The sequence below is a fragment of the Epinephelus lanceolatus genome, chromosome 6 (assembly GCF_041903045.1).
Source record: "Epinephelus lanceolatus isolate andai-2023 chromosome 6, ASM4190304v1, whole genome shotgun sequence".
NCBI classification, from domain to species: Eukaryota; Metazoa; Chordata; class Actinopteri; order Perciformes; family Serranidae; genus Epinephelus; species Epinephelus lanceolatus.
The window spans coordinates 28,583,882-28,598,633 of NC_135739.1; the positions used below are offsets into that span (position 1 = coordinate 28,583,882).

Here is a 14,752-nt window from a genome sequence, read left to right on the forward strand (position 1 = left end):
AGAAAACAGTCTGCTGTTGCATCATTTAATTTCCTCCTGCCTTATGACGTCTGCAGAGTTGAAATAGAAGTTATGCAATGGACAGGGTTTATGTGAGCGTGTGTGTGTTTGCTTTCTGGATTTGTTGAGAGTCTTGTTTCCTCATTTCTGTGTAAAGTGCAGCACATTAATCTAAGGGGAGGAATGGAGGACACATTAAATATTAATGTGGTGACTTTGGTAAATGAATACATGAAAAGTGGGACTGAAACTGTTCAGTTTTAATAATTGCTTGTTTGTTTAAGCCATTGAATTAAACAAAAATGCAAAAAAAAAAAAAAAAAAAATGCTGGTCCCAACCACACAATGTGAGGATTTGCAGCTTCTTTTTCTAGTTTTTATTCAACTTTATTTTTTAGTTTTGGACTATTGGTCAGACAACAAGACAACAAGATGTTCCTCTGGGCTCTCAGAACTTGTGATGGCCATTTAAAAAAAAATAATAATTTGATAGACTAAGAAATTAATTGATAATTTAAATGTATAATTAGGATAACAAAGCCAATAACAAAAGGAAACCTCTAACATCTAAACCAAATAAATGTTATACATGTCATAACCTATAATAGGAATAATACCAAAATGATAAGTCGTCATACACACGGTGCCCAGTTGCTTTTCTGATTATATTTCTTTATTATTAAGTTATTCTTTGCTCACATACTTATATTTTAACTTCACCCATCTTTTAGTTTACCCACTCAGTCAGTATTGTGTCAGAAATTGTTTTGTTACGTCTTATTATTCACCTCAGGACAAATCCTGACTCGCAGCAGTTTTGAAATGACACACTGGCATTCAGCTAATTCAGCAGAAGTCATCTTGTATTTCCAGGCAGATCATGAGGTGGCACACAGGAGCTGCAGCTCTTGCAGCAGGTTGCATCAGTCTCGTCAGATCCGGCCCTCACAGCTGTGAACAGCGCCCCCCCACAGCACTTCACTGCATGACTAACACAAGGTGAAACCACTGTCACATTTTACAGTGAGTGTGTGTATTTATGTGAGACAACTGAGCTCATATTTGCCATCAGCCAAGGACATGTGACTCAGTCAGCTCAGATATCAGGGAGTGTTACTGATTAGAGATTTACAGCACAGAATCAGAAGAAACGACCTCAACCTTGGCCAAAAGATAACTATAGTTAATATGAAACTAGTGATACTGGAGAGAGCTCATAACAGGAAGTGCAGTCTTCACTTCAGCCCTTTAACCAACATACAAAGACGTTGTAATAATCAGACGAACAAGTGTGTAGTTCAAAGCATTTTATTGCATTTTTTTTTTAGAAAAACAATACAAAATTCTGTAGCAACGGTCATAAATGTTGCTTCGAGTGAACTGCAATCATTCACATGGTACAGTAAAGTGCTTATTTTAAATCAAAATATTTTGTATTAAAGGATGTATTTATTTTAAATCTTCTCCCATGAACACGATGGGCTTGGGGTGATTCAGACTGTTTGAATCAGGTGTCAATGCTCAAACAATAAAATAAAATTGAGACTGAATCAACATAGACAGAATGACCCCACACCATGTCCATGAAATGAAGCATTTATAAAACATTTTGATCAATGTTGCTGGATTGTAAATGCTTTTGCTTGTGGGCTACATTCAAATTGTGGGGAGGTGGATGATGGACTGTCCATTTGAATGAATGACTGGATTTTAACACTTGCTTACTTCAAAATGACTTACAATATAAAAATCGCGAGGCTTAAGGATATCATTTTGTCCCGTCTTCCCCCCCAGTAAAAGGCAGTCCAAAAAGCTACTGCCATTCGACAAAAGTAGAAATGGTCATGACCAAAAAAACTGTTATACCATTAAGGATATTACAGAGTATGGCCAATATGTGTGCGTTTGAGTATCCAACCCTATCAAAAAGTAGGGACCAACTCATCTGATGCTCAAAAGGGAGAAAAAGGCAGAATACTGAACTGTATAGGTATTTTCAAAAACCCAAGATTGCCTTGATCATCAGCTTAATGCTTTGAGATTACTGATAGCAAAGTAGTTTCCCAAATGGAGAAGAAACAGCTGCATACACAAATTCAAGTAAGTCTTATTATAAGACATAAAACCCCATAACGATGCATCTGTAGAAAGGTATTTCAGAACTATTACAGTGTCCTATTATCAGCATAATGACACCAAGAGAGCCATTTCCAGAGTACCGTTGCTGCAGTGCTGGCAACAGGACATGGACAATCAGAAGTCCGCACTTCTCACTGCTCAGTGATGATCACACGTTCAATGTCATGACTTGAACCCTCTTTGGTGAAATGGCTACAGTGTTGTGAGACCTCATCACCAGTCCATTACCTGTCAGTTTCAGAATGAGCTTTAACTTAATCTGAATTAACAAAAAAAAAGATTATTGCCAACTCTTAACACATAAAAAAATAAAACTTAAAAACTCCCCTTCACTGGGCATGAACGCTCCAGATCAACTAAAACTCTTTCCATCTCACCTCATACACCACATACTCTGAACTTTTAAAAACAAAAAACGAGGAAAACATCCGGTGTTTCACCTGAACTGAACAGCACCTGCATGAAAACCACCATATAGAAAATAAAAAGCTTATTAACAGCCATACAAAAAAAAGGAAAAAATAAAAATCAGTGTGGCACAATGACATGGAGTTTTCAAACATGAAACATAAAGTAAACTTAATACAGCTACACATTTATGGAAGACTTTTTTTTTTTGTTTGTTTTTCTTTTTGTGGAATGTTTTCCTTTTTTTAATGTTTCTTTTTTGGAAAATCTGCCTCCTTTTTTGTCATGAGAATTTATAATGTCATTTTGAAAGGGGTGTCTCAAAAAAAACAACAACAACAAAAAAAAACCAAGACAATAGTGAACCTTTTTCGGGGGGAAAAATGGTCCAAATAAATGTATTCAATCAACAGATGACACTCTGTCACATTGGCCAAAATGTGCTTTTCAAACCCCTGATAGGAGTTCTAACCTTTACTGACAAAATAGTCTAGGTTAAATCTTATGTACTGATTTGTAGAAACAAAAATTACAAAAAAAATTAAAAACAAAAACAAGTTCTGGTTGTGGCAAGGGGACATGTCATGAATTCTTTACAATTAAAGTAACACTGACCCAGTTTCAAACAAAATTAGCTTGTACCAACAGACCAGATATACTTCAGAGATAGCTCAGAAGTCTAATTTTGGGATGGCCATGCATGACAAACCAAGTAAATTAGTTTAATCCAATATCATTAGACTTGCCTGATGGTGTCATTTAAACACTGAAAGGTGTGGCTACTGATAGTTTGGCATATACCTATGTTCATGAAATAAACTGAATGAATCGGTGCAACAGTAATTCATAGCCGGCTGGGTACAGACAGACATTCTTTGCTCCAGGAGCATTAAGTGCATGACCACTAGCCTAGATGAGTGCGTGTTTTATCTCAGACATTTACAGAGGAGGCCCAGTGTTGAGGAATTATCTGAAATGGAGACAAAAAAAAAAAAATCTTTGAAGTCCCCAGCCATGTTAATGGACCGCACCAGGCACGGACAGCATTGGCTTACAGCCCTACCAACCCCTTTTACTGAATCCCTTCTAGACAGGAACAGCCTTCATCTTGGCATATTGCATAAGCTTGTACGTATCTGCAGGATGGGCCATTCATGCATATACACACAGGCAAAGAGAACATTCCAGATAACTTAATTCACAGTGGATCCAGTTGTAACGTGGGAGCAGCACAACAGGTTGTCCTTTGGTGTCTGAGCTTAGTTTCGAAGATAAGTGTTCTGCTTTCTTCTGAACTGAGTTTTATGAAAACAAACAAAACAAAAAAAAAAACATAACTTAGAAAATACTTCTCTCTCCCAAATCACTTACTGGCCCTCCTCCCCAACTCTGACATGCACATGTGTGTGTGTTTGCTATATGCAGGCCCTGGGGTGATGTGCTTCAGAAGTGCTGCAAAAGGGCAGAAGGCATTTAGAGGAAGGGCTGCAAGCAGCATCTCCCTTTACAGCGAGGCAAGAAAGCCTGAATGGCAGAGGAACCAAGGCCAGCTACAGCGTCAGAGAGAGGGGCCAGAATTGGGGAGAAAGTGTCTCAGGGTAGTCTTAGATCTGGACTTGAATCTTGACGGAAGGGTCAGAGGTCTGGGTTGACAAAGTTCAGGCACAGTCTCCCACAATAACGAGAGGGGCCAAGAGCTGACGGAGCTCTGCTGCAGAGACGGGCCCTCCCTTGGGCTGGCTGTTTCGCTGCCTGCGCGTTGCCAGCTTGGAGTTGGAAGGAGGTGAGAGGCGTATGGAAGAGCCAGAAGCGGTAACAACAAACGGAACTTCCTGCTGCTGCTGCTGCTCTTCCATGCCATCCTGTTCAGCCAGCTGTCGGTTCACAGCCATGGCCTTGTCAGCAAAGAATGTCAGATCCCTGGCACTGCTGGTTCTAATGGACAAGATAAGAGACAAATCAGTCAAAAACTTAAGTACGCATTGCACATATTTTTGGATAAATGTCTGAAGGAACACAGTCTTCTGTAGCTGTAGTGATTTCTCACCTTTGATGCAGGATGGATGTTGGTAAAGTGTCAGATGCACCCTGAAAAAAATGAAAAGAGGTCATTAATTTAAAACCTCAACACTTACTAACCCCAAACATAAAGAATGTTTGTCAAAGATATGCAGAACATGGATGATTTTAGACTTACCCCCTGCACCCAGGGGTGCTGCAGCACCTGGCTGGCACTCAGGCGGTTTTTGGCATCCCGAACCAGAAGTTTGGATATTAGGTCTTTGGCACTTGAGGAGATGTGAGCCCAGTCTTTCTCTGGGAACTCGTATTTTCCTTCCTGAATACTCTCAAACAAAGTGTTCTAAAGATTGACATAAAAATATTTACATTAGTTACTTTGACCTTAATGGAGAAAATACAGAGTTTGAAGTTTCACAAATGTTCTGTTAGAGATATTTTAAAAAAGACTGTAGGTAGTCATCATTGTGTTGAATTCTTACCTGGCAGGTGTGGCAGGGTTCCCCCAGCTCCCAGCCACAGTCACCCCCACAACGGCCTACAAAGGGTGGGTAGCCGCTCAGCATGATGTAGAGGATGACTCCAAGGCTCCACAGGTCACAGCGCTTGTCATAAATTGTGGCCTCCTCACTGAAGGCTTCAACCACCTCAGGTGCCATGTACTCCGCTGAGCCGCACTGTTAAACAAAAAAACAAGTTTGTTAGCCCCAGGGATAACATAAGCAGTAAGCGATAACAAAAGCAGGAAAAGAGTTAAGAAAGAAATACAAGCTTCTCTTAGCTGTGTCCTAAATTCCTTCATTCAGCTGATACCTCGTGGTTGCAAGTGTTGAGGCTTGAGGCCCACTCTTACGCTGTGTGTTAGGAGGGGGCTGCCTATGTGACAGTCACATGCTTATTATGTGCAGTGATGGGTTCATGTAAAAAGTGCTATGCAGCTTTTCTCAGGACACCCAAGTAGAACATCGTGTACGATTACACATCAAGGGTAGAGGAAGGGAGGGCTATGCTATAATGAAGCAGGTTAATGTGGGTAGGCAGCGGCAGCAGCAGTGAGTCACTGCTTTGACCAACCAGCTGTACATAAACCAGGCAGAATGGGCTGAGGTCAAGGGTTGGCGTGGATCTGACGATACCTTGTTATGTAGCTGAGGAAGAAATTAGGGCAAACACTGAGCAGGGAAAAGAGGATTGGTTGTCCCGCAGAGCCAGAGACTGGGCTGAGCCCGCCATGGTTACATAACTTAGAAACAAGCCCCGAGTGCTGTTTTAATACTTTCGGAACAGAAGAGGAGCAGGTCGCTAGTTCAGCAGGACATGTGAACATTTCACTGTGGCTTCATTCTATTAACTGAAACAAGAATTGTTATAGTTTTATGAATTGAAGTTGTGCTTCTTGGATTCTTTACGACTTCTAGACGAAGTCCTAAATATAGACCACTACTGGTATAAAATCAGAGGACCTGCTCTGAGAATATCTCTTAATCCATCCTTTGACTGATCAGTTGTTTTCAAAATGGTAGCAGAGAGTCAAGCATGTTGTGTATAAGAATTTGTCTAGGCCTACATCCTGGCAAAGCCCCCTGGTCTATATCCTTCCTTCCATCTGTGGGGTGAGCATGTTTACATTGAGCAGGCATCTATTGTGTCCCAGCACCAAATCCCAGCTGTCTCTTAACTCCTCCTCCACCCTGCTGCACCCTTATGTAATGAAATTTGCTGCACAGGAATCTCGTCTCAGACAAAGCTGCTTCTGTCAGAGGAAAAAAAAAACCCAGCCCCCACGTTTCCACCACCAACATCATGTCTGGGCCGACTGCCTCCACAGACAAGCCTGAAGGATTCAGGCCAAATGCAGCTGCTGCAGAAATAAAAGACACAGACACAATACAAAAGGATATTTCTGCCTACCAAGGTGCCCCAAAACTGAAAGGCAATGTGATAGCTGTGTTATCAAAAAAACAGCTATCAGGGCTAATCTTGTTACAAAGCCACAAATACGACATCAATCAAAGACAAGCCCGGGTAAAGATAGCTAGTATAGAACCGCCTCCAAGTGCCAGAGATAAGAGCCGAACTAATAATGGCTCTGGTACAGCCACAAACCTTCCTGTGCTGCTGCTGCTGCAAACACCTTCTGAACTTGCATCAGTCACATACTCCTAACTTTACCGTAAGCTGCAGATAGATGATAATAAGCTGCTGCTACCACAGGATTTGTTGGTATTGCAACCCGGGGCTTTCCTGAAACCATGTGACTAGTCAGGCCACACTGACACCACCGATGACAAACCCACACCTCTGCTGTTTGTAAACTACAGGATTATCTGAAGAGGCTTACAGGAAGAAGACCTGTTCTGTCGTCATGCAGCTGCACCTGCATCTGTAAAAAGAACAAATAACAGAAGCAGTTCCTTGATTTTTTTTTTTTAACCATCTAAGCTGCTTCTGTGTTGTGTCTACATGTTGCAGTTCCACCCAGTTCCCAGCTGCTACACGTGAGAGCTGACATTTGAACAGTCAGATTTATTTCATGCCAAGCAGACAGGCAGTCACTTGTACAGAGTTCTTAGTAAACTAAACTTAGCGCCTTCCTAGAAAGGGTCCTCCTCTCTTCCCTGTGTTCTTGACTGTACCAGAGAACACACATCTGCAGTCAACTTGTACATTTTCAAACAACCTTTAGATGAAGTCCATTAAACATATTCAGTTGGATCAGGAATATAAGCAATAAAATGCAAAAGCATGTTAAAATTGTGCAACAGCAACTGTAGGAATGTGTTGGTGGTGGTAGAGGGGGCAGGGTGAGTGTGCCAATAGTGAGATGAAAATCAGATAACATTGTTCCTGTGATCAAGGGAAAGAAAACAAGCCAGGGCGCATGAGCAGACTGGTTATTTGTCCCTCCCAGTTACCCTCCCCCTCCCACTAATCTAGCCAATCACAACTCAGTTGCTAGGTATGGGGGAAACACTAAAATTTCTAGAACAAACCTTATGCACAGCCTTTGTATAAAGAACATAAAGAAAGCGCAGACAAGCACAAGCGTGGTTGGGGCCACTGGGCGGAGACTAAGCAGAAAGAGAGGGTGGGTGTTTTTCCTCTCATACCACAGAGAGAAAGGGGAAATAAGCAAGAGCTGGTGTGTTTGGGTTTTATTGTAACTTCATACCACAGGACATGGCTCTGTAAGAGTTGCAGTGTGTTCCCTGCAGCCTTCAAGGCTATCACATTGTGTCCTCTCCTCAGGCATCAACTATTCTTCCACTGAAATCTTTGCGTACGATCGAGTCTGCGGTTATGTACACCAAAACTTGAGGATAAAACTGTGAAGAGGCAGGCAATATATAAATAGGTGCACCCCACTGCACCAAACTCACATGTAGCATCAAAATCTGTGTAGACTAAACACGAGGCCTCTTGGCCCCGAAAAACTATGCCCCCTTCAAATAGTCCAGGGATGGGCTCTATCCATTAGTTCTGCTAAAGGAAGATGAAGTTACCAGTGTAGAAAACCCCCCACCCACTCCTACATTCCTGTAGGCTAAACAGCTATCCTTCACCTGCTCTGGTCCGTCTATTCGGCCCCCCACACAACCAGCAGACAGAGTGTTGACATACAGAAAGCTTGCCAGTTCAACTTTACCACTCCCCACTGAGGTTGCAAGGGTCCCATTTTTCTGGGCGGTCTTCAGAGGATTTACTTTGTGTTGTGACGACAGCAGAAAAGTTAAACAATCATAACCCCAAACTTGTGGGCCTCAATATTTGCAACTGATAAGCAACAGGACATTGACTTTAAACTAAGGCATGTCTATCCAAGTGCTGCTGATACTTCAGCATGATAAGGTAAGATAAAAACCGCCAGATTGGGACATTCAGGAAGCAATCCATGCCATTTCAAAGAAACTGCCCAACACTGAACGACTTTAACCTCGATACACAACATTCTCTGTCTCCCAATCACAAGCTGCGCTGCAACTAACACCACTGTGGATTACCCAATAGGCAACTAGCCAGTTTGACTTGATAAAGATGTTATTTTACAGTCTGAAAAGACCCGTTTCACAACAAGGTCACAAATGACTGTGTGAGGAAATGTGACCAAGACCATATGACAGATTAATTTGTTCCTTTCTCTCAATGGCTGTACTCATACATTGCTGGCATGCATCTGCCTTCAATAAAAGGGTATAAACTGTTTGGCTAACAAGACAAGCACAAAATGCAGATGGACTTACAGGAGTGAGGAGCTCAGGGGTGGAGATGGGTGAGCTGTCGCTGTTCAACTTGATCCCACTGCCCAGGTCAAAGTCACAGATCTTGACTGGGGAAATCTGAAAAAGAGATTTAAGTTCGGAATCTTTCAAAATCATATCATCATTTTGGAGCACCTTATCACACTTGACATTTGAATTAATTGGGCTCAAACATGTTAACAGTTAACTCACCTTGTCTTCAGTCTTACAGAGGATGTTTTCAGGTTTCAGGTCTCTATGTGCCATTCCTTGAAAAAAAACAAAGCAATGAGTCAGTCTTTTTTTCGTTAGCAAGATCTAGCCATTGTTCCAGAATCAAGCAAAATGTATTTTTTTTGTAATATAGTTCGTTAAGGAACAAGATGCTTCTGCCTGTGACAAGTTAGATCTAGAAATCACAATTGTAAATATGATACGAGAGGTCTTACCCTTGTTATGCAAGAAATCCAGAGCGCTGGCAATTTCCTGCACGACAACACTGGCTTCCTGCTCACTGAAGTGCCGTCTCTTGTGAATGTGTGCCAAGATTGACCCTAATAACGGCAAAAAGAAGAGTATATCAGCTATATGTACGAGCAAAAAGCACAGAATAAATCCTTTCCCACACAGGGACCAAAAAAACTGGCTACAGACCGAAGACTGTTCACGTGTGTTACAGGAATGTTTAAAAATAAACTAAGAGATCAGATGCAGGGATCCTGCAGCAGATTTGATTCACTAACCTCCTCTAAGCTTTTCAAACACCAGGTAGAATTTGTCTTCCTCTTCAAAGAACTCCACCAGCTCCAGGATGTTACTGCAGGGTAAAAAAAAACAGCACGATGAGCTAGTGTCCGAGTCATCTAGTGAACATTTAAGAATAAGGGGACTAGGGACAGAACAGAATAAGATTTAGCACAAACTGGGTCAGTCAGTCTGTGGTACTGTCTCCATACATTCATCTGGTGGCATTACATTAGTTAGACTTGACAAAAGTAAATTACCTGTGGCCCTGGCACTGATAGAGCATCTCAACCTCACGGAAGACACGACTGCGGCTGTGACCCGGCCTTTTCTCAATGATCTGGAACAGAACATTTCAGTTCAGTCACATTATCTAAAAATACCCCACTGAACAATTAAGTCTGACTTTCATGTTTTCCACAGCAGTAGGATGGAGGACAGTTCTGAAAAATGCACTGATGGCTAAAGAAAAACAGACCCTGTCCGTGAGAGTTAATGTTTTTGGGTGAAGGTCGTCCCCTCACACTGCACCACAAAACCCATCCTGTGCCTGTGTTTGCGGTGTATTACAGATTATGTTCCATACAGGGCCCTAGAACTGTTTTCCTTCCATACCAGACCAGCATTTTCCTGCGCTCCTACCTTTATCCCACCCTGTGACAGGTTTAAAGATAGTTTAACCTACTTTCAGCTCTGCCTGCCAAAGCGGACAACAGGGTGAGAATGTAACAAGTCACGGCATCCCTATATTTAGCACTTCATGTGTGACCCATATTTAAATCTTAAGCACTCTTAAGTAGCCATAAGTGTTCCTTTGAAACATCCCATGGGCTAATCCAAAACTGTTTACGATAACACAAAAAAAAGCTTGCTAAATATAACTTTGTGCTGCCTGGAACTAAACCACTGAGGGGCCACCAGCTGCACGATGCCCTGCCAAGAGAGAGAGAAAGATAGACTGCTGACACCAAAGCAAAAGGCCTGAATTTTCCAGCCCTGGTTGGTTATTGTCTGCTTGGGAGGCTGTGCATGTTTCTCTTCCTGGTAGCTGGATTACAGCTGCTATTGAAGCGCAGTGGGGCCAGAGTTGCAGTGTGTGTCTAGGATTAATAGACAGACAAGAGGCCTATGAGCAGTCCAAAGCCTCTGCACTTTTCCAGTCTGAGTCAGCAGCACAAACAGCCCCCAATCAGCTCACTTTCTCCCTATCACTACAAAAACCTCCCATCCTGATAATGACTGGTGCATATATAAAAGAAACCACAAAACATAACGGACAGATGCATTCTCAACATGATAAGTGGGTGGACAGATATTTGATAAGTACTAGATTTATGGCTGTTTATCCAAATCACAGATCAGAATCACAACAATCTGCTGCAAAACAAGGCCCCACCAAATCACGCTGCGTGTTCAATCATCAACCCAGGGTTGTGAAATGATACCTTTGAGGGGAAGGTTTGTTGATAGGCATGCACTGCACAACCCTCTACTCGCCCTTGGTGCTCTGAGGCTTTTGTTGCAATTGCAACACAAGGAGCCCACACATGCAACTCACCCCGTCTGGAGGGGGAGGGGACAGACAGGACATCTGGCAGCAGCTCAGACTCCTAAATGACCTCCAATAACTGCCGACCCTCATGCCTCCTCCCCCAGAACTGCAAGTCCCAAGGGATCTACCAAACCATCCCTGGGTAAACAACGCTAACAGACCGTGGTCACATGACAGACCGTGTGCTCCGATTCCTCTAAAATATTAATTGGTATTGATATGGACACTTGCTCTATGGGGAACCAGCCTTGAATGGTCAACACCTCCTTTAACACTTCAACAGAATTAAACTGCAAGTAGGAGTTAATCAGAAGTTAAAAAATAGCTTGGTGTTTACGTTCAGTGTCCCAGTGGGATTAGTGGGATAGGGGCCAAGTATGTACGAAAAGAAAAACAAGCCTCAGTTCACCTTTTTAGTGAAGAAAAATCTTTCACAATGTTATGTTCCTAAAAATGAGGAAATGAGAATTAAATATAAAAGAGAAAAAAGGGAAGTCCCTCAGGAGTCAAGACATGTATTCACAAGTCCACACCCCATTTACAGGGGGGGAAAAAGTAAAACTGTACTGAGCGAGAAGGAGAACAAAGCAGTGTAAACACCCTGGGTCACAACCCTCACCAAGAGCCCCTCCCTCCTCTCTATGTGGGTTTTGTTTTGGCACAGTAACCAGTACACAATGTTCTCACTACGAGCGTCCTCTGTAGGCAATAGGAGTAAGGAAAAGGGGTGGGTATATCCCTCCCTGCTCTCTGATAGGCTGACCATCTATGAAAACAGTAAGGGGAAGTGTTTAACAGCAGCTAGTGTTGCACACTCAAAAAAAAGAGTGCAGCAGACGCACAACAAAGATGACAGCCTGCAGACATCCACCATACAGAACTAAACATAGCGGAAAAGGAAAACAAGTATCCTGCCTCAGGATGAGAATTTCCCTGAACAAGATTTTTAAAGAATAACCAGTGAAAAGAAGGAAACATGGACACAATGACGCACATCCCATATCCTAGTTTTCTTGCATTTAGCTCTTCAACTGTATGCAATAGCCCAGGGCTGCTCCATGTACAAAGGCATTTCAATTCTCAACTCACATCTCCAAGTCACTGATGAGGTAACCAAGCACGGTCCTTGAAATGTAACATCTCTATATTGATCACTAGCCATGGTGCCCCACACAGACAACAGGCAAGTGTTATGAAGCAACGACGACATTCACAGACATGCGAGACAGGAGCAGTGACTTGAAGGAATCAAGACTTGATGCATTATGCTAATGTTTTTCAAATATATTAGTCATCTATTAAGTGTATGAGAATGTCTGTTTTTATTACCTTGACGGCGTACTCTTTGTTGGTGATGAGGTTGATGCATGTTTGCACTCTGGCATACGCGCCCTCCCCAAGTAATTCTTCCTGCAGTCTGTAGACATCTGTAGCACATAGTTTCACATATTAGGAAAATGCTCAATTTTACTGAGGAGCAGAGTCTCTCTGAATGTAGTACATAATGCTTTATGAGGTGTTTCTTGTAACAGTAACATGATGATGCTGGGAATAACAGCTTTTACCCTCAAATCGTCCAGAGAAACTGTCAGTTGCCCGGCAACGCTTTTTCTTCTTGTTTCTCTTCTTAGCATCGGGGATGTCGATAGGCTGGCTGGAAGGCATGTCTGTCAAAACAGGAGTGCCTACATTATCATGTGCTATTAGGAAACAACCCAAACAAACTAAAAAATAAACACTAAGGGAAAACAAAATTTAAGGGCAATCGCGTTGTGCTCGTTGTAAGTAAATAGTGCAATTATGCCTAATTATAGAGACCAGCCTCAATGAATGAACTAGGTCACTCTTGGTGCAACTAAAGCATTATAGATTACATTGACAGAACACAGATAAGAAAACAACAGTTTTCAAAACACTGAGGTTAAACACTCACCATGTCTTGGGGAGGACTCAAAATTAAATGACGAATCAATAAGATGGGATCCATTTTTAGTGAAGTCATCAGATTCAAAGGGATTCTGGCCCTGGATTGAGAGAATGAAAAAACGTGCTTGTTAAGGTATGTAATCTTATCGATGAGCCATTTAGCCGAGAGTATCAATTCTAAGACAGTCATAACTGATAAGAGCCTTGGTTATCTTCAATCCTAAAGCCATAAACTGAAAGTAGGCTCAAAATAGGAAAACAGCCGATAAGTGGAAAGTTCTGAAACAACCACTGATATTTAATGCACAGCTCCCAAGAAACCATGAGACCTACAACAGTCCACCTTAATAATATACAAATATTGCTAAATATGTTTGCGAGAGCCACATTTCCTGCAGCAGTTCTTAGACTTCTTAGCTGCCTCCCACTCTAGTCACACTCCATTAACTGAACACACACGTGTTATCAAGGCACACAGCCTACATGTCAACCATTTGACGTGGGAGAGCGACAGATGTGTTTATATATAGCGAGGTGACGTCTTCTTATATGCTGACAAACGTGCTCTGATTACAGGGACATCCAAAAAGGCATGATGATAGCAACTCTGCATTATGCCCTCGACATATCTCAAACTTACCTTGAAAGAGCGGTGGAATCCCTTAACTTCGGTCATTTTGTTTTGCACCATTTTGCTCCGATTTGGGTTAATTTTGGTGGACGTGCGGCGGCGGCAGTGGTTTCTTTTGGGATATCAATTTGCACTTCTCCGAAACAGATTCAGAGAGAGTCGCAAGTGATCACACTGCGCTGGCTGGTCAGCTTGCTGCGGCGCTTTAAACGGGAGCCCTGTCGACAATGCAAAACAAACCGCAGCATTAAAACTCACATTACCAGCACAAATCACTCAGGTACCATTGATCAGTCACCAAAGTTTCACCAGAATCAATTAATGCGTCACCAAATAAGGCCAACTATGCCAAATTAACATTAGCTAATATTAGCCACATGCTACTGAGGTAACGTTAGTACAAACAATCAAGAGTGCAACAACAGCAGCAGCTGCTACCTAACGTTGCAGCGCCACCCACGTTTAGCTTAACTGATGGGTTAGTTAGTGCCTTTTCAATGAGTAGAGTTAGAAGATACAACACAGAGAAACTCATTGCAATAGCACAGTTTGGGTAAGAGAAGCAAATGTGTCGGAAAGCCAAGCTGTTTTCAGTTTTACCAGTGAGAATGCAGCGGCCGCATCAACAGCCGCAGGGAGGCTAGTCGTTTAGCTAACATTAACACGCTACCCAGTCATATCACTCAAGTTGTTAGCACTGGTGTCGAGTAAACCATTATCACAACCATTATCAAATATAACGTTAACTTTAACGTCAGGCCACGACGGTAAGCGACCGTTAACACTAAAGTCACTGCAGTGCTGCGAGAAGAACCGTTACATTTCAAACTGCTCAAACAAAATGGCAGCGTTGATAACTGCCATCCAAAGCGACTTTTCTGTACTCACCCCGTTGTTAATTTTACAGCTCCAGTGTTGGCGTCGGTGTTTGACCCACTGCTTCAAAAGCCGCAGAGGACGGTCGACGGGGGGAGTCGCCTGATAGTGAGTGCGTCGAAGGTGGCGAAGAGGCAACGGCGTGGGTGCTTTTATAACCTCCCCGCTGACTCCTCCTCGTCTCCTCCTTCCTCGGGACCGCATCAACAGACTGGATGT

At 42.5% G+C, this 14,752-nt stretch overlaps 1 protein-coding gene across 2 annotated transcripts; it reads right to left on the reverse strand.

Moving 5' to 3' along the window:
• Positions 1-1,292: 1,292 nt before the first annotated feature.
• mknk2b (MAPK interacting serine/threonine kinase 2b) lies at positions 1,293-14,752 on the reverse strand. Of its 2 annotated transcripts, XM_033620989.2 has the most exons (14): positions 14,546-14,686; positions 13,667-13,875; positions 13,034-13,124; positions 12,666-12,767; positions 12,430-12,527; positions 9,809-9,888; positions 9,548-9,621; positions 9,254-9,358; positions 9,018-9,073; positions 8,808-8,903; positions 5,049-5,243; positions 4,745-4,909; positions 4,595-4,635; positions 1,293-4,482 (listed from the first exon to the last, which is right to left on the reverse strand). In XM_033620989.2, exons 2-14 carry the CDS (start codon positions 13,715-13,717, stop codon positions 4,206-4,208), a joined length of 1,431 nt encoding a protein of 476 aa, XP_033476880.1. In that variant the 5' UTR covers positions 13,718-13,875; positions 14,546-14,686; the 3' UTR covers positions 1,293-4,205. The 2 variants fall into 2 exon arrangements, with proteins under 2 accessions (XP_033476880.1, XP_033476879.1); XM_033620988.2 differs by lacking the exon at positions 13,667-13,875 and having other exon boundaries at positions 14,546-14,752.

Excerpts from the sequence above, each read along its gene's own strand:
- mknk2b (XM_033620988.2), bottom strand. The coding sequence starts at position 14,737 with ATGCGGTCCCGAGGAAGGAGGAGACGAGGAGGAGTCAGCGGGGAGGTT. Across the intron at positions 13,125-14,545 it reads GCTGTAAAATTAACAACGGG|GGCCAGAATCCCTTTGAATC; the intron begins GTGAGTACAGAA and ends CTCTCAATCCAG. Across the intron at positions 4,483-4,594 it reads ACATCCATCCTGCATCAAAG|AACCAGCAGTGCCAGGGATC; the intron begins GTGAGAAATCAC and ends CTTGTCCATTAG.